The 24,884-nt window shown below is 43.2% G+C and overlaps 1 protein-coding gene across 1 annotated transcript in view; it reads left to right on the plus strand.

Annotated features, from left to right (window-relative positions):
* LOC142575343 (uncharacterized) overlaps positions 1-22,480 on the plus strand; it is a 33,464-nt gene extending 10,984 nt beyond the window's left edge. Inside the window, exons 12-18 of the mRNA XM_075684615.1 lie at positions 3,162-3,302; positions 5,079-5,218; positions 10,442-10,531; positions 13,587-13,709; positions 15,114-15,211; positions 17,349-17,473; positions 21,999-22,480. Of these exons, the coding sequence (XP_075540730.1) occupies positions 3,162-3,302; positions 5,079-5,218; positions 10,442-10,531; positions 13,587-13,709; positions 15,114-15,211; positions 17,349-17,473; positions 21,999-22,420 (1,139 nt within the window). The 3' untranslated portion in view covers positions 22,421-22,480. The remainder of the gene's footprint in view (positions 1-3,161; positions 3,303-5,078; positions 5,219-10,441; positions 10,532-13,586; positions 13,710-15,113; positions 15,212-17,348; positions 17,474-21,998) is intronic.
* Positions 22,481-24,884: the final 2,404 nt, after the last annotated feature.

Below are 24,884 nucleotides of genomic sequence, written 5' to 3' on the forward strand. Positions count from 1 at the left end.
TACGCCTGCCAACTTTTACCATTTTGTCATAAGATGCCAGTTCTTTAGATCTTGTTTACAGTTGTCATATTGGCACTAATAAAATAAAAAATTTTCATTTGTGTCTTGTTTTCTGATTTAAGAGGAAGCTTTAGCTCGGGTGCACCTATCTAAATACATGTGAAAGGAGAATTCGTTTTTGTTGGCAACCACTGCACCTACTTTGACGAGGTTTGTTGCATTTAAAAGAAAAACTTATAATCTAGTGGCTGTTCATTTCGAATTTTTGATTGAGGTCATCAAATTCTTACTAAAAATTGGTAAGAATAGCAAATTTTCAGAAAGCAATACTGTCATGTTTACAACTCTATAACTTGGCCATGAAAAATGATATCACAGTTCTGTGAATTGTATCTAATAGTACATCTAAAGCGGACAAAATTGATACGTTACACATGAATATAAAAAAATTTAGTAATGTACAAATACAGCTTGTACAAAACCCTTGTACACAATATAACAAATCCACGTAATATATAAATTGACACATTGAATTTGTCCACTTTGAACGATCTAATGGATGCCATTTACAGAACTGTGATATCTGTTCTTGATGGAGAGCTACTAACTTTTAAACTTCATGCTTCTATTTTTTCAAACGTTCGAGCTTTTGAAAATTCTTTCAGCAAAATTCAGGCCCTAAATCGAAAATCCACTTCCAACAGTCACTAGAATTTAACTTTCTATCTCAAATGCAACAAATTTCATTAATGTTAAGGGATATCTCAGAAAAGCGTTTTTGCGTTTCACGTGCATTTGAATAGGCTGTGTCAGAGTTGGGCTTGAGCTAAAGCTTCCTCTTAAAAAGGGAAGTGATTTTAAAAGAATACAAATACAGTCGCTGACCAGTTATTCAGGGTTTGATTTTTCAGACCCATTTGATTATTCAGACCTACTTGCTGTAAGCTTGTCCCACTCATAGAAGCAATGTTTAAGGGCAACTAAAATTTCGGCAGTTGTTGCATGAATATTTAATAAATAAACTTTATAAATATTTCTGTTTGTCTGTGCACATATATTCTAGCTGCGACTCCAGAGCAAAGTGTATCTGTTCACAGTGCCCCTACTGATTCTTTAATAAACATTCACCATCTGGAGTAATATGACTATATGTAGTATATTTCCCCAAATTTTATTACATATTTCTTTGCTGTGATTACTATTTCTTATGTTGAAAGGTTCACGTGTCTGCATTTCTCATTCCATACCATTCACTGTATTATTTTTCTCGAATGTTGTATGAGCTCAGAAGCTTCCTTTCTGTTCTTTTCATTTGCTTCTTAAAGGCTCGAGGGCACGATGTAAGGGGAGGCTTGAATACATGTTTGTTTGCTCATGAAAGAACATGATACAAACAAGAAAAGTAAAAAAATTTTTGAACATATCAGATATTGGAACATGACCTAGTGGTATGAAGTACAGAAATAAAATAGAGAACACACTCTGCCAAATAAAAAATTCTAAAAGTCACTAACTTTTCTGGGATAAAAGCTGTATTTAAATGTATTAATGCGTGGCTAGAAAAGTTTCAGGTTACAGTCATGATAACTTGCGGTGGAAGCTTTCTTAGGGAATATTCAAAGGGTCCAGAACCTTCAGGCTTGATAAACAATATACAGTCCGCAGATAGAATACGCTGCTGTGAACATCTCAAATTTTGCACTTGTGCGCGGTGCATGGAGCTCGCAAGCGAAGTGCAAAATTACCTTTTTCTCAAACGCTCTCTTTTCGATAGAAGCCTGCTCCTCAGTTTTTCTGGATGTTTCATTTCATAATATAGCAGATTCCCATACGCGGCTGCTATCGCTGAATAGCTGACATCAATCAAGAAGGGTGTTTGGATCAGTGCACTTCTTCCTGCTGTTGCTGTGTGTATTTATTGATGAAGTTTAATAAACAGGCTGAAGTAAGCGAAAATCTGCTTTTAAATTACGATAATTACTTACTTCCGGAAAAATCCGACTGTCGTCTGCTCACGCTCGGCTGCGGTTGTCTGCTTCGGAATCGAACTTTGGCGACCCTGCTTATCAGCATAGTAGCCATCAGGTCTCGCTAATTTAAACTGGTTTTGAACACTCAATTAGCTTAGAGCCACGCAAAACTTAAGGTCAGCCTGCAAGCACACTTGCCAGCGCGCGCTCACTCCTGGCTGCTTCTGGTTACATGCTTTGGCAGACTTCGCCTTGTATTGAGCTATTGATAGTGCTTTAAAATGCGCAAGTTGGATGTGGCTACTATCCGTCAGTCAAGCTGGTGCAGGACAAAGCTGGTACACACCACATAGCACGGCCAGACTGGAGCATATGAACACAAGCGGGCGCTCAAGCCCTGTTATGCACAAAGTGAATGCTGTGAATACACACTACAGTTGCATGTAGCTGCAGTCTGCTATGTAGAGTGGATACTGCGGTGCCCATGGGGGGCCGCAACAAGTTCGCTGGCTGAGCGCACTGTGGCTTGCTGAGGACAACTGCATTTGGCGCGTCATTGGTGCCAAAATCGAAAGTAGTGGCGTCTACATAAACATCGAAAGTCAAAATTTCAACTGCGCGCCATGGTGACGTTCAGTAGGCGTAGTGGGCATGCCCCACTACGCCGTAGCCTTCACAGTGCAAGTCATTGAAGAAGGAGCGGAAGTACAACACACAGGATGCTTGATTGCCAATAACTCCGCTTCTGCTTAACGCGTTGAAGTAGTTTTTGTTGCAAAGTATTTCTGAAGCCATCTAACTTAACTTCAAATGTATTTCTTGAATTAACCATATTATGCAAGAATTATAGGAGAGCCTAAATCATGACTCGCCGAGAGTGGTGACAAGTTCAAGGAAGGAAGAAGGGGACGTATCGGTCATATCTGTGGCATATGAAGCGCACAGATTTTTTTTGCGTGGTTTCAGTTTTATTAACATCCCACTCTTTGAATGGGCACCAAACAATAGTGGTGTATTCAAGCATTGATTGATGAGCATGCGCTTTACGTATTCAAGTTCTTAAAATGCTTTGCAAGTTATTATATTTACATACTCGGACCATGGTATTGTACATGTAAAAACAACACCATGGTATTTATATGCTCCGTTTAAGAAGGAGTTGTTGAATGAATTGCCACGCTTTCTTACCAGGTGCCACTCCCGAGTACTTGGCAGGCCACTACGTCCTGCAGGGTGCAGCCTCCATGCTGCCTGTCATGGCACTTGCCCCTCAAGAGAACGAGCGAATCCTGGACATGTGTGCTGCCCCTGGAGGGAAGACTAGCCACATAGGTGGGTGCAAGCATTGCCCTTGCCTCAGAGTGTTCCGTGTAAAACATGATCGGCAGTTCCTCGAAATTGCAAAGCAGTGAGGGCAGTACAGTGGAATCTCGCTGATACAAATCTCAATGGGCAGCAAAAATATTCTTATCACCCGAAAAATTTGTATCACCAAAAAACGAGAATAGTCTCAGTTTCGCCCAAAAAGCAAACCACCGATTACAATACCAAATAAGTAGATAGCCATACGAAGTAAGGATAGTAGTTTTATTGGCCATATAAACTTGTAAACATTCGCTTACTTAACTAAATTAACAAGCACAGTGTCACACGCGTACAGGTAAACATGAACACATCTCGCTCGACGAACGCGGAAACTAGCTGTCAGAATGGTGAAGTGAGGAATTGCGGCACCAGCATCGAGTGAATTGACCTTCGTGCATCTGTCCCTTCGAAGTGAACGAAACTCGAAAGTGCAGCACATAAGAAGCTACCGGCATTACACGCACTCTGCAAACATCACAGATCACTTTGAAGATGAGGCCCGCGTGGGCGCGTACTTGGGCCGTGTTGCAGATCACTTTCAAGATATGGTGCCCGCATGGCCGCGCCGTAAGCAGAAGAACACACCTCCTCCCACGCCGTTGCCCTGTGCCTCGTGTGCGACAGGAAAGAGCATGCTTCTGCTTGGCCTTCCTCGCTGGTGCATGCGAGAATGAGCCGCGTTCTTCAGCTCACGCTCGCACGCTTTCACTCGTACATACAGCATAGGGCGTTCAATGATTTTATCGCCGTTGGACTTTATATGGGAAATAAAAGGTGGGAGGGGTCAAGGAGAACGAACCAGCGTAGAAGGGGTGAAATGTTCTGTTCGTTCAGAGCAGCACCTCGCCCGCTGCTACTGTAAACATGGCAAGAGGAGGAATACCGTCGGTATGGGAGGACTGATTGCTTTTGAGCTCATGCACATCCACGGCCGCAATGAAAATCCTGACCCATCTGGCCTCCTGCCCACGCCGCCGTCGGCCGCTCGCTGCTTGCATGTTCATATCACCTGCACCGGATTGATAAATGTGTATGGATCATCTGAATTTTTTTACCTTATACACTATGCACTTTGTCCAGGGAATTTCGATAATTCGCATCACAACGAAATTCATATCAGCCGAATTTGTATCACTGAGATTCCACTGTAGATAAGTGCAATAAGATTTGTGGTATCGGTTCACATGGTATCAATTCAACAGAGAATTTGCAGCTCTGTGTGAACGATCAGTGCATCGCTGTCTGTCTGAAGTCGGCATTTGTTGGGAGCCAACCTGTCAAGTTTTATCATTTCTTTACTAATTTTCAGCAATACAATAGTGAAAATTTTGAGGCCCCATATCAAAACTCTGCTTCTGACAGTTGGCAAAGTGCAACTTTCTCTTTTTAGTTCAGCAAATTTCGGTTAAATTAAAACAGTCTGTAAGCTTCTTGATGGTATCATATATATGTTTCCTGTATATATTTGAACAAGGGAAATAGACAGAGCCCTACCCTAAAAGAGGGAGTTGGAAGGATAGGCAGGGACGTTAACTAGACTAGTCCAGGCTATGCTGCGCATGAGAAGGAAGAGAGAAAGAGAACGATGGGAGTTAAGATGAATCATGTGCACTGGACAAACACAGCATGTCTATGCTCATTCTTTAGAGTGCTCGCGTAGACTTTCTCTTGAGAGTACTGGGCATTTTATGCTTAGATTAAAAACAATAAAAGGCTGTAAGAAGATTTCTGCCATCATTTCAGCTGCTATTATGAAGAACACAGGTGTCCTGTTTGCCAATGAGCTGCACAGGGAACGATGCAAGGCTATTGTTGGCAACCTGCACCGGCTGGGCGTGAACAACACTGTTGTCTGCTCTTACGACGGTCGCAAGTTCCCTGAGGTATGGAAGTATTTATTTATTGCAGTGGTAACATTGGGGTGCTCTACTGTATGTTTGCTTATGATAACCACACCAGAAATACAAGATATAGTAGAACCTAGTTCATATGTTCTAAAAAATCTGCAAGAAAAAACGTACTAACCGGAAAAACGTTCGATCTGAGGTAACTAAAAAATTTGACAGATTCAGCTATTGTTGATGTCTTGCGTAATGCGAAGCGTCGCGGCACGAGGCGCCGATGTGCGTCGAGCTGGTGGTTCTGTTGACACGTTCTGTTGTTTTCCTATTGCGTGGTGTGTTAAGAGGGCGACGGCAAACTGATATGAAATTGAACAGGTGGGCGATGCCGGATGCCGCCGAAGCAAAACGTGATGCTCACATCACGCTGCCTGCAGCAGGGAACTGCGTTGCATTTGGATACTAAAGGTGTGCAGTATGCCACCAATGGCACTACGCACCACGCGCTGTAAAACAGATATGCGAAGATGCTTATCGCAGTAGGTTTGGCGGCGACACCTGTAGATGCGGCGTGTGATGACCCGGACAGAGATTTGCTGGCACCGAAATAAGAAAATGTGTGCGCCATTGTTTTCATGTAAGACGCCCGGCTATAATATACTGTTTTCGATCAGGCACGCCTCGCACCTTTTCTTGTTCACATGGAATCTAGCAGCCAGAAAATGTATACGGTCACAGTCTGCAGTAGGGAATGGCGGCGAGTTTTGGTTATCGCCTATTAAGAGTGAGCGCTACGCTTCCAATGGCACCATGCGCTATGAAACAGATAGGCGAAGATGCTTATAGCAGTAGAATTGGGGGTGATAGCTGTGGATGCCATGTGCGACAACCCCGGAGAAGATTTGCTGGTACTGAAATAAGAAACTGAGTGCGTCTCGGCATCTTTATGCGAGATGGGCAGGCGAGTATTGCGGTGAAGCTGCCGCGGCAGGCACCTATATAGTCAAATATTGATATAACGAATCATGCGGGATCGTTGAAGGTTGTTCGTTATTTTGAAATATCGTTGCAATGAAAAACTTCTGGTTATAAGCCAGTGGACAAACCTAGAAATGAAAATGACTTACCTTGTCAGTATATGCGTGTGCAGACAAGCGTACTCAATTAAAAATGTTTCACTCAGTTGAAAGCTGCTTTATTTGAAAAAATCAATGATTTTCTCGTGGCGCTTGCAGCACGCGTGACCAATTAAGAATGCATCTACATCTTGCACTTTGTGCAACACATCATCGGGTATGTCATTGCACCTAGCGATGAAAGTGTGGACTTTGTTCATGTGCACTAGAAGATCAATGCTCGACATGATCTCGTCTTCTGCATTCGGTGACTCACACTCGTCCTCCTTTGGGTCGTCATTGTCACTGGATGTGCTGCGAACGCAGTTAACAATCGCTTCAGTTGTCAGGTCCGCCGCCGTTAGTGCTGTGCTGTCTATCTCCACGTAATTGTCAATGGAAGAGACGGCGGGCAGCAGTTTCGCAACCTCGGTCCACAGGTCTCCCGAGTTGTTGTTGTCGGTCGCCTCCAGGTCATCTTCAAGCTGCACAGGTGCTTTGACAAGCCCTGCTTTTTGCCAGCAGTTGCTAATGGTGGACGCCTTCAAGTTCCACCAAGCTCCTGTGAGCATTTCCGCTGCCTGACGAATATTGATTGCAGTCGGCTGCTTTAGGCGGAGGTTGATAATAACCCCTGCACAAGGCGCTTACAAAATTGTTTCTTTCACACTCTTTATAATGCCCTGGTCTAGGGGTTGCTGCAAGGACGTGTTGTCTGGCGGCAGAAACTCCAAGCGAAAGTGCGTCGAGTGAACATTCACAATGTGAGCAGAGCACTTGTCGACAACCAGTGGAATTCTTTGGTCATCCCTCCTCATTTGGTCGTCGAGTTTGTTGAGCCACTCGAAGAAGAGTTCTCTGGTCATCCAGGCTCGTTTGTTGGCACGGTAGTTGTACGATAATGACATGACGTTTTTTATGCAGTGAGGCTTCGTGTACTTGCCGATGACGAGCGGTTTAATTTTCATCATGCTCTGTTGCATTGCAGCAGAGCAGGACTGTCATGCGAAGCTACGACTTCTTCCCTCCTTTGCACTGCTGCCCTTTGATGTGCATCGTCCGGTCTGGCAGGCACTGATAAAAACGTGCGGTCTCATCCGTGTTGAAAATATTGTCTTCAGAGTATGATTCAGCCACCTCTAGAAAACGATCATTGCGCAAGGAAACCACACCTTCTCTGTCAGCACCCTTCTCCTGTCCCGACTCTACCTGCCAAGTTATTCTTCTCCTTTTGCGGAAACAAAAAAGCCAACCCGCACTGGCGTCGAACTCAGTTATTTCAAGTGCATAGGCGAATTCGCAGGCTTTTTCTTGGAGCATTGGGCCAGACACGGGAATGTTTTACAGTGTGGCATCTTTGAACCATTCCACATTTTGAAAGTTTCCCAGTCACAGCCGTTTCCTCATAGAAGCGAGTTCCGATTCCCAGTGAAGCTTGACAGTCTTGTCTTGGTCTTTCAAAATGGTCGCGACGGTCGATGTGGCAATGCCAAGCTGTCTACACACATCGATTTGCTTTTTCCCTGCGTCGATTTCCTGAAATATGTCCAATTTGTCCTGCAGCAAAAACTACTTTCGCTTCGTGGCAACGTTGCTAGCTGCATTCATCATGGGATCTAGCGCGAACATCGCCAAACCTTTGTCATGAAGTTCTTGGTGATGCTTGTGGTGGGAAGCACTTGACACTCAACGTGGTGATGATGATAGCTACTGCACTCGCGTTTTCTGTTGTGGCGCTGTTACTTTTAGCCGAATTCGTAATACTGATGTTCCTCGGTTATGAAGGGGAAAATAAACTGTGTGCATTATTTTGAAATATGCGCTGTATTGAAAATTCATAGTTTTGAAATATTTTTATATTAAAGATATAGGCAATCGGGCGAGGATCTGTAAAATATCTGTAAATTTGAGGTTTGTAGTAACGAGATTTGACTCCATACTGTTCTCGATCGTGCACCTCGTGTATTTTCTTGTTTAAATGATATCTAGTGGCTGGAGAATGTATCACACAATCGCAGTTTGGCAACGAACTGAGCGTTGGTGCCGAAAAATCGTGTTTTCTGGAGCTTATGAACCGGTAAAAAATAAGCGTAACTCTATTGGGTCCCTTTTTGTGTTCTTGATTGCGAATGTTGGCCTGGGGAAAACGTACTTAACGGGAATGTATCGACTAGGTTCTAATGTATTCAAGTACAAAGTGAGTTTGATGGCGGGGGGGTGAACCATGCATGAATTTTGCCTTTCGGCACAGCTACACGTCAATGCACCTAAGACCTGCTGCACTGTCCTACTGTATTTATTCAGATCTAGGCCGATATTTGCTTTCAAATAGTCATATACCAAACTATAGCATCAGCTTAGATTCGAGGATCTTAAAAAATGCTCCAGTTTTTAATTGGAATTGATAAATATGGTGCATAGCTAGTGCCATCTAGAAAAGTCAGCATCGCAGCCACTTCTAGCCATGCCAGTAGCCAACTGAAGTAAACAAGCGTCATCGTCATTTTTATCTTTGTCGTATCGGCAAACGGCGTGGCATTGTTGTAATGGCACGAAACAGGCGATGCCACTGTAGTGCTGCTTTCAAACGAAAAGTTGTGCTAGACGCAGAGGCATCGTCAAATGTTCAAGCCATGCGGGACTTCAGCACTGATGAGAAAAATGTCCGTCGTTGGAGGGGGCAAAGGGAGGTACTTTTTGCATGTTCCACAACGGGGATGCCATTTACCGGACCACAGCAGCTGCGATGATGACGTAGAATGAGCTCGGCAGGTTCATTTTCAATAAATGCTGTTTTCATTTTGTGAACACTGTCCTCACTTTTTTGTTTGGCCTACATTCGAAGTAAGTTTGTTTTTCTGTCTTCAGATTTTCGGGGGTTGGCTTAGAATTGGGGCTGGCCTAGATTCGAGTAAATACGGAATTTTTGCAAAAGGCAGCAATGAAAATGGTATTGACTAAACGGGCAAGACAATTCTGACGCTTAGCTGTATGACTATGATTGTGCTGCATTTTATAAAAATTGTCATGCTTTTCTGTTATTTATGTGGATTATGCACCTGACTTTTCTGACTTTCTTGTTTTCTGTGTGTTGTAAATTAGGGACGTAGGTTATACTTAGTGCTCATATACAGTGGGCTTCCATTAATTCAACCCTGAGAGGACCGCTGAAATTTGTCTAATTATCTGGCAGCTTGAATTAAACAAGAAGCATAGAAAACACCAAAACACACTGCTGATTCATATGACAGTATTTGCCCCAATTCTAACATGTCCCTTAATCAAATACACACCCACTTTTTAAAAGTGCAAAGCAGAAAACTAACGTAAAAATGACATTAGAGCTCCTAAACAAAGACGAAATTGAACTCTCTCCCAATTTTTTTAGCAAAGAAAATTGTGCAGTAGTTGCCCCGATTCTCACATGTTACTGATTCAAAGGCACACCCACTTTTTGAAGCTCAAAGTAGAAAATGAATGTGACTATGACATTAGAGCTGAACAAAGTAGAAATTGAACTCGCTTCCGATTTTTTTAGCAAAAAGAAGAAGCATAGCACGCCTACGTACGTGGGGAGAAAAAGACAACACGAAACAGCAAGCTTTATCTTCACAGAATGGAAATTCATTTACTTAATCTGCGTCGTTATCACTCTCAGGCAGTGCTTTTTCACTGTCTATGAAGAACCACAACAACGTCCTTCTTTGTACAATTTGTAGTGCGTTTGATATTCTGTGTTTATCAAACGATTCAACAATTGCAAATGAGGGGATGGCCTGTGCCTAGACTAACCACTTCATGAGTTCGTTCTGCTACACATGCAATTCTCTGGAGCAGCAAAAACATGTGAGATGTGTTGTTGCAGCTTCCTTTTTATGTAAAATAACTTATTGTTTGAGTATGCTTTCGTAATCGTATTGAAGGCAGCACCTTGCAGTCGTCGTCATGCTGTGCGAGAACTTGTTCTTTCGCCATTCATTGTCGCCATCTTGTGATGGTAATGATGATGACGATGGCTAGGCTGGCTGCTAATAACTTGTTGCTAAAAGTTCTTAGCTTGTTAGCTACCATGTATAGTTATATAAGTTGTCTAAATTGAAGCATTGAGAGAAAGTGATAATGTTTAATTCATGCTTGACTGTGATTGTAGGTTGCCAAAGGATTTGACAGAGTGCTGCTGGATGCACCATGCAGTGGTACAGGTGTGGTGTCCAAGGATCCTGCTGTTAAAACAAATAAGGTAACATGCTATGTTATATTTGCTTGAACTTGACAATTATAAGCTTGTTATATGTTGGTCCTGGGGAGCTATTCTGTAGGAGCCCGCCTAGTGGACATATCCATTTCGTCTGCTGCATTGGCTGGGCTGGGCTGTGTGGCCTCAGCAGCGAGGCACCACAGCCAATCAGCACTTCATCATCGGACGAACTGGACATGTCCACTAGGCGGACTCTTACCGACTACTTCCTCAGTACAGTGCAGTCCACTTATAAAAATACCACATATAATGATATATCGTTTATAATGATGAGTCAACTTCAGAGTATCAACTTATGCATTAGGGCTATGAGAAAAAAAACCATATATAACAATATGCTATTCACCGCATGTCGAATATAACGATCGAAATTCTGCCTTTTGGGTGGCATTTTCCATGCAGAATAATCGTGAAATTTGCGTTGCTGAATTCCGCTTAACCGAGATGGGATGAAAAGTTTGCCTACATGAGTTTGTATCTGCTGTCATTACCACGCAGCGCGTCCTGACAGCGTGCCGATTGTAAAAGCCACAGAATGTGTCACAAGTTGGCGCAATGTGGCACAAGATAGCACCAGTTGCTTTGTGTCCATGTCACCGGCGAGCTCTAGAGAGAAAGAAAAAGAAAGAGAAAAAAAAAGAGAGAAGCAAACTGCGCCTGCACTTTCTTTCTAGAATCTCCCTCTCTTCCTCAGCGAGCACGGAAGTGCACCGCGGAAGCAGCGGTAGGTGTGCCGACAAAGTGCAAAGTTGTATCACTTGAGACGAAGCTGCAAATATTGCAAGAATCAGAGTACGAGCTTGCGCAGTTGATGATATCGATGATTCTGAAAACTGCGAGTGCCACGATCATGAAGCCTAGAATCAGTGACCATGCCGATCAACGGAAACTGCGGGCTTTGTGTGCCAGGGCGAAACCCCTCATGTGTGAAACCAGTACAGTGGCACCCGCTGACATACCGAACTGTGGGAGCACGTCACTACTGCCGATAAATAGGTGATGCTTTGATGGAGGAGTTTCTGAGTGCAAATAGCGCTGCCTCATTCTGCGAAGAATCTCCAATGGGGCGATTGTTGTCGCGAGAGACGGCGGCATTGTGCGACGGAGGCGATGACAGCAGCGGCAGTGACAACGAGATTGATAGGGGCCCCATCGTTGACACCGATCCTAATGTTCACGCAAAGTGCACCGCCATCAATAGAATCTTTCATGGATTTCATGCATGCTAAATTATAGCCGCCAGTGTTCGCGCAGCTACTGGATGCGATGCACACTGCGTTGTTTGACCTGAAACTTCCACGAAAGCAAGTGCAGATTCGTGACTGTTCCAGCGCGCCTAATGCTTGACACACTGTTTAAAGGTATGAATAAATGTTTCATTTTTCCACAGCCTACTTTCTACGTCACTTTTTCATTGTAAGTGGCAAATTTGGTTTCGGGCCTACAAAGGTGTATTCGGCACCTTTTTTTTCTTTTTTTTATGGCAGTCCAGATATAGCGATGATCGGTTATGCTGTAAGAACCCGCGTATAATTTGCATACATTACTGTAAGAGGTTAAATTTTTGGGACGCAGAATGGAAAAGAAGTCTTATCCACGTATAATACAAGTTAGGAAAACGCAAGGAAAACATTTCTTTAAATTGCACCCCGCACTTCAACCATTGTCTTCCTCAGCTGCACTCTCTTCGGATAGTTCTTTCTCAGACATATCTTTCCAGAGGTACTCATCCTCTGTGCCATCAAGCGCATTTGAGATGCCGCACTTCTTGAATGCGCGACGCAAAAGGTCCTCTGGTATGCTGGCCCATGCGTCCACAATCCACTTGCATAGCGCGGCTGGCGAAGCCCACTTCAGCCGCCCGGTCAGCATCACTGCAGGTTCACCTGAGCGCATCCGATCTGCGTAACACCACTTGACCACGTCCTTGAAAGGCTTGTTCACACAAACAACTAAAGGCTGCAGCTGAGACGTCATCCCACCCAGGATAACGACAAGTTCAGTGCCGGATTCACGCAACAGCCTCTTCACTGAGTCGGCCAAATGGCAACGAAATACGTCCAGCACGAGGATGGATGGGAATGACAACAGTGTGCCGGGCCGCCTACACCAGACGGACTTTATCCAGTCGAGCACAAGATACTCGTTCATCCAGCCTTTCTCTTGGCATCTTACCACATTTTTTGGCAGCTCTTCACCTTTAGGCACTGTCTTGCGCTTGAAGACGACATAGGGCAGAAGCTTGCATCCATGTGCTGTGCACGACATGACAGTAACTCGCATTTTCTCGACACCGTGCTAATTTATTGCAATGTACATACTGCAATGCTAGAAAAAGTTTGAGATAGTTGTTGAAGAACTGTCACCAACTGCAGAACCCCTCCATTCTGCATTACATTTCTACCCTACTTGTAACCTCCCTATGATTTTAATGGAACTGCAAATATGTTTTTGATAGTTTATTTATGGTTACATACTGCAGTTGATGCCCATTACGATGAGTCGTAATAATACAGTGAGAAAGCTTCGCTATATCCCATAGTCTGTTGTATTTGAAATTAGGACCATGGTATGTTTTGAAATGGTGGAACTTCACACATATCACCGTGTAGTGTTTGATTTTGTTTCGTGCAACAAGTGGAAGAAACTCTTTGCCTTTTATTTTAATTTACTATAGCATTTAGTGGAAGCTGCCACCACTGCACTTCACATCATCCAGTGTGAAATATACAGTGCAAACAGTCTAGGCAGGACTACGATGAGTTTTGCACGAGGTGTAATTAAAATACTTGTCATGTACGTTCTTTATTTCGGGAAATCCTCAGCACACTCACACACATGCAGTCTGCGTTCCCTACGTCACCTGACGCCAGCCCGGTACCCTCGCATACTATATTGACTTTGAATAAATAAATAAAATAATAATTTAATAATGAAGAAATCAAATGAAGAAAAGGAATAAAAACACTGCAAAAGTTCATTTGAAAACAAGTGTTGCACGTTTGAAGCTTACCTTTCTACTTCTTGCTGGTTCCAGGAAGAGAAGGACATCCTCCGCTGCTCCCAACTTCAGAAGCAGCTCATTCTTGCTGCTATCGACTGTGCTGACTGCAGCGACAACAAGCCAGGATACATTGTGTACAGCACATGCTCAGTCATGGTCAGTGGTCTCAGTGTGCTTTTGTATTGCTCTGGTGCACAATGACCTCCTTTGGTGCTGTTTGTAAATGAGTTGTGCAATGGATGACTTTAGAGAGTGGCACACACCCTCGAGCAGCCGCTGGTAAGGTATTGTAAGAATCTTGAGGCAAGGTGCTATGCTACTCTTCACCCATCTTAGCACAACAGGTTGCACAGCAAAACAAAGATGAGTGCGAGCCAAGTGGCCACAAAGTGCCGTGTTGGAACTGCAGCCGTCTCTGTGCAGTCAGTGTGCCAAGTGCACTTGTGCTCCGGCACCCATTTTTTGCCTGCTGGGTGTATGCACAAAGTTCTTGAGTCATGACCTGCTTTTGCTAAATGCACAGCCACGACACACTGCTGAGAAGACAGTGGCGCCCCATCAGAACACGAAACTTTATGACTACCATGATGTTGCATTTTGACTGTCCGTACGCACGGAGACATTCCTGCCGGAACCCGGCTTAAAGCGATTCGGTGCGTAAACAATTTTTCTTGGGGCTGTTCACCGTGTATGTTATGTACTAGAATATGCCTCGTGCCAGTTAGAATACCGAAAATGTTTTTTAAAATTAATATCTGTGAATGTCTCTTTCAAAGTGTTCTGATAAGTTGCTGGGGACCTTCGACGTATTGCACATAAACATTGCATGTCGCTGGCGCTTATTTCCAAGCTTGTGCTGAAAAATACACCTTGGTGTATAATGGCAACAGTTACAAGGTTCCTGCGAGTGTGTTCTTCATCCTTTATGCATGCAAGAGCACACCGTTACACTAAACGCTGTGCAACCCCTACTGATTGCAGCAGCCGTATAACCATGTTTACAGGCCATTCGCACATTTAGGTGGCAAATAACTCCTCAGACATTCCTCACAGAACGGAGGTTACGTTGGCAAGTCTACCTGAAGAGCCTGCGAACAAATGAATCATCTACTGATACCACGCATTTCCGTGCATAGGGCCGGCATAGACAGCACGAGACATTTAGTGCTCATCGAAGCGTGAGTGGTGTGAGCTCAGACTGGCTTGTGTTGCCACATGCACCCCTAGAGAGCAATCTGAGCACACTGTTTTTTCAGCACTTCATTCACAAGCTGGTGATCGAGCTCATCACGGCAACCCGCGGCGGCGGCAGTATCTAGCTGCGAAGCGCATGGCCATATGGCCTGCAAAACCGAAACTGACGTTCAAAGTTCCCATAATACCCTTGGTGCCAAAGGTGGTGCTGACTTTTCTAAAGTCTTCCATTGAACAATGAGCTGTTTGTGATTTAAACATGTAAATTTTTTTTTTCTTGTTCTAAAGTCTTCCATTGAACAATGAGGCGTTGGTGATTTAACAATGTAGATTCTTTTTCTTGTTTGTTTTGTTGCTATTACATAGCCTGAGGAGAACGAATGGGTTATTGACTATGCCCTGAAGAAGAGAAATGTCAAGTTGGTCCCAACCGGGCTTGATTTCGGTCGGGAAGGCCTCACCAGGTAAGCATGGTGTTGATAAAAGTTATTAGACACATGCTTTCTTTTCTGAATTGCATTTCGAATGAGCTCAGCTGGTCTGAACAATATTACAGATAACTGTTTTCCTTGCTTTTTAGTGTCTAGACGCTGAAGGCATTCCTTATTAGTGTAGCATGTTCATAGATGGCAGCACCACGGTATATCAGTAGAATGCAGCCGAAACACGCAATAACGAAATCCTGCAACAATGAAGTTCTTGCAAGAACGAAATATTTTCCTATCCCCGGTGAATGCCTATACGATTCAATGCATTTTGTTCCTCTTAGACAAATAAATGTCGCTGTACTACAATCCCATATCAATGAAATTTGCCAGAAATTAACCCTGCATATTACCTACTTGTGGAAGGCTAGCAGGCTCCAAAATGTGCTCAAATGCAATTGCTTTGAACTAAAATTGCGTAAAATACCACCACATTATACTTGTGTGGGCGCTGGCATTTTTGTTTACAAAAACAATCAAGCGCCGGAAGCGATCGTGTGCACTGAAACACGTCATGGTCGCCCTAGTGTTTGTTGAGTGTCCGTTTGAAGCAGCGCGCATGTTGCTACCGACATGTTACGACGGTTTTTGCACACCTAGTGCAGTGCGTAATGTCTGCTGCGGTGGGGAAAATGCAGCAAGAACAAGGAAATCCACCTCCCACCGATGTGGAATTGTTTGTTTATGGCGCCTGGGATGGCAGTCGCAGCATAGAGTGCCACGCATCAGGCCGTGATTAAGCAATCATCGGGAATATGCATCCCTTGCTTCAAGGATGCTGGTTTTGGTGCCACTCAACAGGCATCATGTGCGGATTCGTTGCCGGACGTGGATTTGCACAAAGGGGCCGTAATCTTGATCAATTGCCATCAGGTATACAAGATACAATCACTTTCGTGCTCGGCACCGGATGCATTGCTGCATACGGGCGACAGTGTGCGCTGGAGAAATGCTGCTGCATGCGTGGAGTGCTGTTGCTCTGCGTCTGGTGCCGAGTTATGCAAAAGCTTGCAAAAATGATCATATCTCTGAAAGCCATTGACTGAGCATACTGCTCCACAGCAGGGCTGCCATTGCTGATCGATGCATGCGGCGGGTGCACGTTGTAATGTCAGCAGTGCAATTCTATATCCTCGAGCAAGGTTTGCCAATGTAGGCTAACGGAATTTTGACAGTAAGGTTTTGTTCTGCGACAAATTACCTGTCTGTGCTGTCTCATTTTGCAACAATGAAATTCTCACGAAAGAGAACTTTTTCGTGTTCTTCACCGATTTTGTTATTGCGAGGTTTAACTGTATTTCAGTATTTTAGTCGGCTTCAGTTGCTTTATGATGTAGCTTGCCAATGTGATGTTGCAGATGTATGTGACACATATACCCACTCCAAAGTCCATAAAAGAAAACCTCTTAACTACATATATGCTGTTGGATTTCCAATGATGATGAGTTATAGTTTATTCTGATAGGGAACAGACACAGCAATAATGGAACAAGCAATGCGGGGAAAGCTATTCTTATAGCCAAAGCATGCCCAATATGCAATGCACGCTTAAGTGACTGTAACTACTATTTTTATTCAGTATGGTGCATTTCTGCTGCTTCATGATCTACTAAATCTTGTCACATTTCAATACGTTGAAGAAAAAAAATATTTTCTGTCAAATTGCAAAGAGAAAGAGGAGGCAAAGCATGGGTTAAATAGTTATGAGCACAAGTGCTTACTAATGCTCTGTGCACTCTGTCTTGACTATTTTTTTCTTCCTAGTGTACCCTCTTTGAGCAAAAGTACACAGATGATAAAAAAAAGCAAGCATTCCATGGCAAAGGCATTTCTTTTTTCTCTCCGCCTATGAATGCACTAACTTGAAAGTGAGGACTGCAGACATAACTTGGAATGGCTAACTTACTAGTGCAGTCATAAATTTCAGTTCGTGTGCATCTGAACTAGGAATAAATTCAGTTTCTTTCAGCGAGCCGGGGGTCCGTATAATTTTGCTCACGGCTGTACATGAGCTACCTACAGTTTCGCTTTTCTGAAAGTGTACAGTCTGTTGTTTCAAGCATTTGTATCCTAGCAGCAGCAGTCCATGTCACAGTGTTTCATTCTTACCCCGCAGGTATCGTGAGCACAGGTTTCACCCAACATTGAACAAGACCCGTCGTTTCTACCCTCATTCGCACAACATGGAGGGCTTCTTTGTGGCCAAGCTGAAGAAGTTCTCCAACACCATACCACTGACTCGTACGTTGCACTCTGACCCTGAGCCTTAGCAACCTTGCAGTGCTGCACATCGCTAGCACAGCGAGAGCTTAATTAAAAGGGCTCCGTTTTGAGCATTCTTTCCTGTGCAGAGTTACTAGCTCAGCCTAGCACAATTTGAAGGGTCATTAAAGAGAAAAATGATTTCACTTGTATTAGTAAATTATTCTATGCAATACCAAAAATATCACTCTTACTGCAGGAAGGGGCTTAGTAAGGCAGAAAATGTGCGAAAAGGGAAGATACGTGGCGATGCCAGATAGAAGTTCCGACAACAGCTCGCCATGACGTCATGGGTTTTGACAGCGTCTGCTAAGGCCTAGCTTGCTGGTTATCAGTAAACATGTACTACTACAATGTGTTCCAAAGGGGCTAAAGATTGAATAAGGCAGTTTTTAAGAACTTTTATTGAGCCAGCTTGGCCCAAATACGAAAAAATACTTCGAAATCCGTGACGTAACACTGATGTACCTGCGCCGTGGTTCAGGCACGAAATTAAATAAAATAGAACTATCACTTTCATTTTCTCTCCTTTAATCAACCTTCTGTTGCAAAATTAGCAATAATAGATTTTTGAGAAAATAGTTTGTCCATCTAAACTGATTTACTGTTTCTCTTTAATGTCCATTTAAGTTGTAGAAGCAGCAGCTTCAATACCTTACTCTTTGAAAATTTGTGGCCAAGTGCTCAAGTAAAGTGCGGACGTAGCTCTTTATATGACTTAGAAGCAGTGTGAAAAGGTATGGCACAGAAAGAACAGGAGAGGGGAAAGTAGTGGCAGTGAACTGGTGCACAATGTGTACAGCATGTATGCAGTTTCGAAGTCATATCCATAATCATTTTATTTAGCAGGAATGTTTGCATCACAGGCCAGCATTTTTGTTACCAGTTTGCTCCCCATCAAGATTCACTGGCACCAGTTTTTATAACCATTTCTATATATTGCATGTAATAGAGCATTGGGCGTTGATGCAGCATCAATGCTGCATCGACTTCTGGATAGGCGCCGATGAATAGGGGGGGGGGGGGGGGGTTGCCTCGTAGTAAAGGCCTAATTAATGCCCTTGGCTGGGTTGAGATGTAACAAACTGCAATGAAAGCCAGTTTTAACATATCTTCTCTCGCACTTATACGTAAAGAATTGTGTCCCTGCATTTTCGCTAACTTTTTTGTTACCATCAGTTGCAGTGAACTACTTTTGTCAAGCAGCTGACATATCGCAGTGCCCACTCCTAGTTAGTAAAAAGAGTAGTTGCAATGACTTGTCTAAAGGAAGCTCTAAATAAATCTTGCATCCACAAAATAGAAAGCAGCTTTAACAACCAGGTCACATGGCTGTACCTAGCCGGTTTCCCTTCTTATTTACTTTCTAACGTCTGTGATAAGCTTCTTCAAAGACCAAACAGGTAAGGGAGGGAATTAACAAAGAAAAGCCAGGTGATAGGAAGAGAGTACAAGTGAATTGAAAGTGAAAGTACAACATATTGGCACAGGGTGTCCCACAACCTCAAGAAGGTTGCGCAAATGCACAATGTTAATCTTGTCTTTAGCGCACCATGAAAATTGACCAAGATATGCCCTGTGCTGACAAAAGCGAAACCCGAACCATGCTCTAAGAAACATGCAGCGCAGTACACGGCATGCAATAGAAATGTCATATGTGAGATACCCCTAAGTTACCAGGCTTATATTGGGCAAACGGGATGGTGTTACGATGAAAGGGCATGAGAGCACAATTGGGCCGTAAATAACAATGTGGGGGGTCATCTGGCTGAACACCGTAAACGCCACAAATGGCATCCGTATCTTCGTGACACCAAGTTTTCAGCACATTATGGAGATAGACTAGAAAGGGAGATGTTAGAAACGTTTTACACTGCTAGGGCCGAGGGCACGTACATTAGCTGCCCGTCAGAGGCACTTGCCGTAAAAGAGATTGCATTTCTGATGTGATAGAGAGGACTTGATGTCGCGGTGGTACTATTCGTCTTTCCATCTATATGAACCCCGTTTCTTCAGATAAAATCGAGTTGGAAGTTAGTGCCTGTCCGTCATGCATGTTGTTTTAGTCCGCATCTTTGTATATAGTGCTGCTTTTTTTTTTTTTTTTTTTTTTCAAGCATGTTACACCAACCCGCCCACATCAAGCTGCAGCTATATACTGTTCTCGATTGTGTGCACCTCGCGCATTTTTTTGTGCACATGGGATCTACCGGCCGGAAAATGTATCATACGATCACAGCTTGGCAACATATGGAACGTTGGTTCCGAAAAACCGTGTTTTCCAGGAACGTATGAACCAGTAAAAAATTAGCGTAACTCTACTGGGTCATTTTTATTTTTGTGTTCTCGATTGCAAATCTTGGTGCCAGGAAAGATATACGTAACGGGAATGTTTCAACGAGGGTCTACTTATTTGATTAGAGAATTGATATTCAGTTTTATTTAATATTCGATTGTGGCTGAATATATTATTAGAAACATTGGAGCCTTCCTGCTAGAGAAAATGACAAATGCATATATTGGTCATTGGCCATAGTCTAAGAACTGCTTCGATTGTGATCCAATTGGAACCTGTGGTGACTTTTCACTTATTGTTCATCTACAAGATATCCGTAGAACATATTTCTAAGATCCATGTTTTATTCCAGGATAAACAATCTACAGAATTGAGTGATTCCTCCAGCTCTTAAACTCTTTCCGTACCATGGGGAAAATAGGTGTTTTTTGTAGGTTATGCCAGATTTTTTTTTCTGGAGGAACTACTTCACTCATTATTTTGTGTAATACATAAACACAAAGCAGAATGAATGCACTTTTCACATATAAAAGTTTTATTACTGAACTATATGTCATAAAAAAAATATAAATTGCCAAAATAAAGATTGTGGGATAAAATTGAACAAACATTCTAAAGATATGCTTGTATCTACTAAGAAAAAAATATGTAACAGAAATTATGAGATATACAAGGTGTATCGCCATCCAAGAGGCACCATATCCAAAGAAATCAAAATTTTTCATTGAACATGTATTCCACTACAACAATTTAAATGCAAGCACTGCAGTTTGGCGTGCTAGGTCGTGGCCGCCAATGTTTGGGGGTAGCTTGCATCGTTGTCACTCTCAGAGTCAAAGTCCGACGAAAAGACCGCATCCTCAGACTCGCTGCTGCTCGATCCATCGATAAGACCAGCTGCAAATAGAGCCGAATCACTAGATCTGCAATCTTTCGAAGTGCACGCGCCGCTCCAAGAGGCGGCTATTTTTGCTTTCTACTTTGACGGTCGGGAAAATTCAGAGTGCGTTAAAAAAATGATGTCTTGTGGGGAAAAGGTGAACTGCTTAGAAAACAAAATTATAGTTGTCCTCCTTCACGTCCTACGGCACAGTGTGTCCGTGAGTGGTGCGGAAGGTCTCGAAAGCGGCGTTTTAAACCATCGATAGCGGGTGGCAGTTTTTGCTTTCTACTTTGACAATCGCAAAAGCTTCAGAGTGCATTCAAAAATCGCTGCCTGGAGGGAAAAAGCGAACTGCTTAGAAAACAAAAGAATAGTACTTATCTCTCACGTCCGATAGCGCAGTGTCTCCGTGGATGGTGCGGAAACTCTCGAAACCAGTGTTTCAAACCATCATTTCTGGGCTGATTCCCAATGGGCACGGTACGGAAAGAGTTAAGTAATATTATTGCAACAGCACTTACTCTCCCTCCCCTAGAATAGCCCAAAATTTGTGTACAACTCCTGCTACCCTGTGCAACTGCATCAATTGACACAGTGTAACTGAAGAAAGTAAACACATTTTTGAGCTCTTCAAAACTGCTGTCACAGTAAAATACTTCTTTTACCCTGCTTCTGGTAATGTGTATTTTCAACTATTAACAGCAAATATATTTGGTCATGTAGTCAGTTTGATTTGATTAAAAAATATTAGCGTTTGTGACCCCTTGAATTTTTTTAACCATTCTTGTCTCCTTACACCTCTGCTGTGGAAAGCTGAGCAAACATGCAGCATTCGCTATGCTGTGAATTCATGTTTGGTATGAGGTTGGAGATGCTGAATTAGTTCGTTCAGGCATGCTCCTCTTTTGATTGTCATCAGAATTGTGCGAACTATGTACTGTGTTCACTAAAGGATGTGATCAAAGATGGTTTTTAAAGTTGTTTCTTCAGTCGCTCTGCAAATTGTTGTGTCCCAGGAAAGGTAGCACATCAAATGGCCAGAGTAGTTCTACATGTGGTTACAAATAAGTTACGCAGGAAAGCCTGCATGAGTGAAACTACTGTTGCATGCAATGAATCGTGGCAACCAATAAGAAAATGACCCAAGATACTAAGCTAATGTTGAAATGACATTTTTGTAGGCATAAAACCTTTTACTATAAATTGGTGCTATTACATTGTTATGTTGTCAGAATTATATGCTGTGTTTCTATGAAAATTATTATTAATGTTGCGATTTCAACCTTACATGAGTTCGTGAACACCCTTTCTTTATTGCTTTTTAGCTATCACAGAAGAGAAGGAACATGACAAAGACAAGCAGTCTGCAAAAGCTGCTGCAAGTGATGCACCAGACTCACAACCAGCGAAAAAGAAAGCTCGGCTGGAGAAAGGCGTGAATCCAACTCCTGCCAAGCCGTCTTCCACCTCATCAGCAGTCCAGGTCAAAAAGGGCAAAAACAGGAAAAAGAATCTAAAACGGAAGAAAAAAAGGAAGCTGCAGCGGCAACAGGCTGGTGGAGAGAAAATGCAGAAGAAATCTGAAAACCCTGATCATGTTAGCAAGAAGCATGAGGCAGGAGCAAGTAGAAAAACCCAGACACTGCCTGAGAAGGCCCAGGCAAAAAAGAGCTCTTTCCAGAAGAAAGACGGTTCAGGAAAGACAATCCGGAAACCAAAAAGGAAAAAGTTTCCTTCTGCAGACTAGAGGGTAGGAGCAGTGTAATAAAGGGCATTGGGCCTGTGGCCCAATTTTAAACTCGCGTGATATGGTAGCATTGTTCTGCCTTTTTTTTTTCTTCTAATCCCTGTCATGCCCAGTGTGTTATAAGTTATATACAGTGTGCCACATTCTCTGCTTGATCAGCAGTGGATGAACAAGGGATGCCTCAGCATGGTGTCTTTAGCTTGGAGCCAACATTTTGACGAGGGGATTGGTCTTTGTCAGGCCCTGATGAAGACAAGTCATTTCATTGAAATGTCAACTCCACATGGAGAGGGGCATCAAGTGTACAAAGAAAAGGGGAGAGACGCTCGCTGCATGCTTGATTTAGATGGATTAAGTTGCTTGCGCTCCCTGCGCATTTTCCTGCAAAAAATGAATATACCATGTGTTACGTGTTCATTTTAGTAAAGAGTTAAGAAGGCGCCAGGTTCTAAGAGAATATATGATGTAATTTTGTAAAGGTGAGGTGTCGCAACCGATAAAACTTTACAAATGCTTCCTTAATCCATAAATTTATAGCTAAAATATTTGAGGGAGCCAAATAACAGAGTGTGGGTGTAGGCCAGCTGGTTATTCATAATTTTGGGAAGTTACCGCAAGAAAACACGGGACATGAAAGGGACAACATGAAGCGGTAAATTTGTGTCGTCGCTTTCTTCAAGTCCCGTGTTTTCTTGCAGTAACTGCGCAAAATCATGAAGAGTCAAATAAGTAGTGTAGCAAAAGCGCTCAACAAATGTATGTAATATGGTGTGTAATGTTAGGTGCATAGCCATTGCAAAAGTGCAAAAAATAAAAAGTTATTCAAAGTTCTTGATGCGGACAAAAGAGAGAAAAAAAAACGGAGCTTGTGAGGGACGCTTTTGAGCTTGTGAAATTTCTAGCAAAGGCTGTATATGTCACTAACTCACATTTAACTTCGCATGCTCAACAGATATAATGTTAATCCATTTTCACAAAATTTGTTCTTGGTGGTTCTTGTTCTTCCACTACACCTAGCTAAAATTTATGCCAACTGTTAAAACACACTTTTAACTTTCTGGGGAGCTTGCATAAATAGCTTACTTCGAAGGCTGTAATTAACCCGTACACTTTGAACTTTGCCTACAAGTCACCCATAACCTGATGACTATTTCCACGATATATAAACAAGGGGAATCGTTTAAGAAAATAACGGGTGCCTCATAGGAAGAGCGAGTGCTCAGTAACTATTTTCAGAGCTAATAATTAAGCCAGGAATGTTATATCACAGATTACACTTAAGACGCTCCTTGTTTTAAACAAATGTACATTCAGTGTAACGCACAGTTCTCTTGGAACACTCGTAAACATAATGGATAACGGCTGTAAATGCTTTCCAGCTCTTGCTCAGTTAAGTTTATTTAAAAGGCTTTAAATTATCCACACATATTGTCACGTGGTAGTGACCGTAAAGAACACAGTGGCAATACTGCAAAAGACGAAACACTTATTGGGTGAACCTGTGCCCACAAGAACAGGCTACGCTCAAATAACGGCGACAGCGGCGAACACAGTCGGCGACCGTCTAAATATGATCAGCGGGTCAAGCGCGTCGGCTTTTATACATCAGTCGTCGAATGTTCCAGAGTAATCGCTGGGACCCGCGTGCCTTCCACAAAGCTCTATATTATTCGCGTCGCGCACACATGCAATCAGATTACACAAGGTTCGGTCACAGACAGCGGATGGAACCATCGATAACATCCCAGAAACTTCCGATGCACGTAGGCGCGTCTTGCGCTGTGCGATAGCATTTCTTGGACGGTAAAAGCGTTCAACCGTAAAAAATAAACGAGTTCACGTGTCAATTCCTCCCTCAAAAGGCATCGTCCCGATGCTACAAACATAGCAGGAGAGTGAAACAGAAAAGGACACTTATTAAACAAAGTAGCAAAACAAAAAGAAAAAGTCCAAGGTGACAGTCCAAAAAGAGTCCAAAGTTCAGTTATGCTATCCAGCGCCCGTGGCTATGCGAAGTCCCCAAAGTTCATTAGCGCTGGTGGAACGGCTTAAGTCGGACAACATGGACTACTACAGGACGTGAGCGGCGCCGCTGTGAATGCAAAATGCCGTCTGGCACGACCTAATAGTCGAGTGCGCCAATGCGCCGGATGATCTTGTATGGTCCGAAATAGTGGCGTTAAAGCTTCTCTCTACACACGGTCGCCGGGCTGGTACTCGACGTAGCGCCGTTGAACGTTGTAGTGTCGGATGACTGGTTCATGATCCGCAGGCGGGCGAGCTGTCGGGCTTCGGCGCGCTGGAGGTAGGTGGCGACGCCACAGGGAGGAATCTCCCCATTGCTGCCATTGGCTGTTTTCGAGCAGACGCCCTTTCGACGCTAGCGCCAAAGTCCCCTTCACTTACGGCCCTAACAGCAGGGCGACGCAGAAGCAAAATGGCGGCACACACGATTGTTTACGTT

The sequence above is a fragment of the Dermacentor variabilis genome, chromosome 3 (genome assembly GCF_050947875.1).
Source record: "Dermacentor variabilis isolate Ectoservices chromosome 3, ASM5094787v1, whole genome shotgun sequence".
Classification (NCBI taxonomy): domain Eukaryota; kingdom Metazoa; phylum Arthropoda; class Arachnida; order Ixodida; family Ixodidae; genus Dermacentor; species Dermacentor variabilis.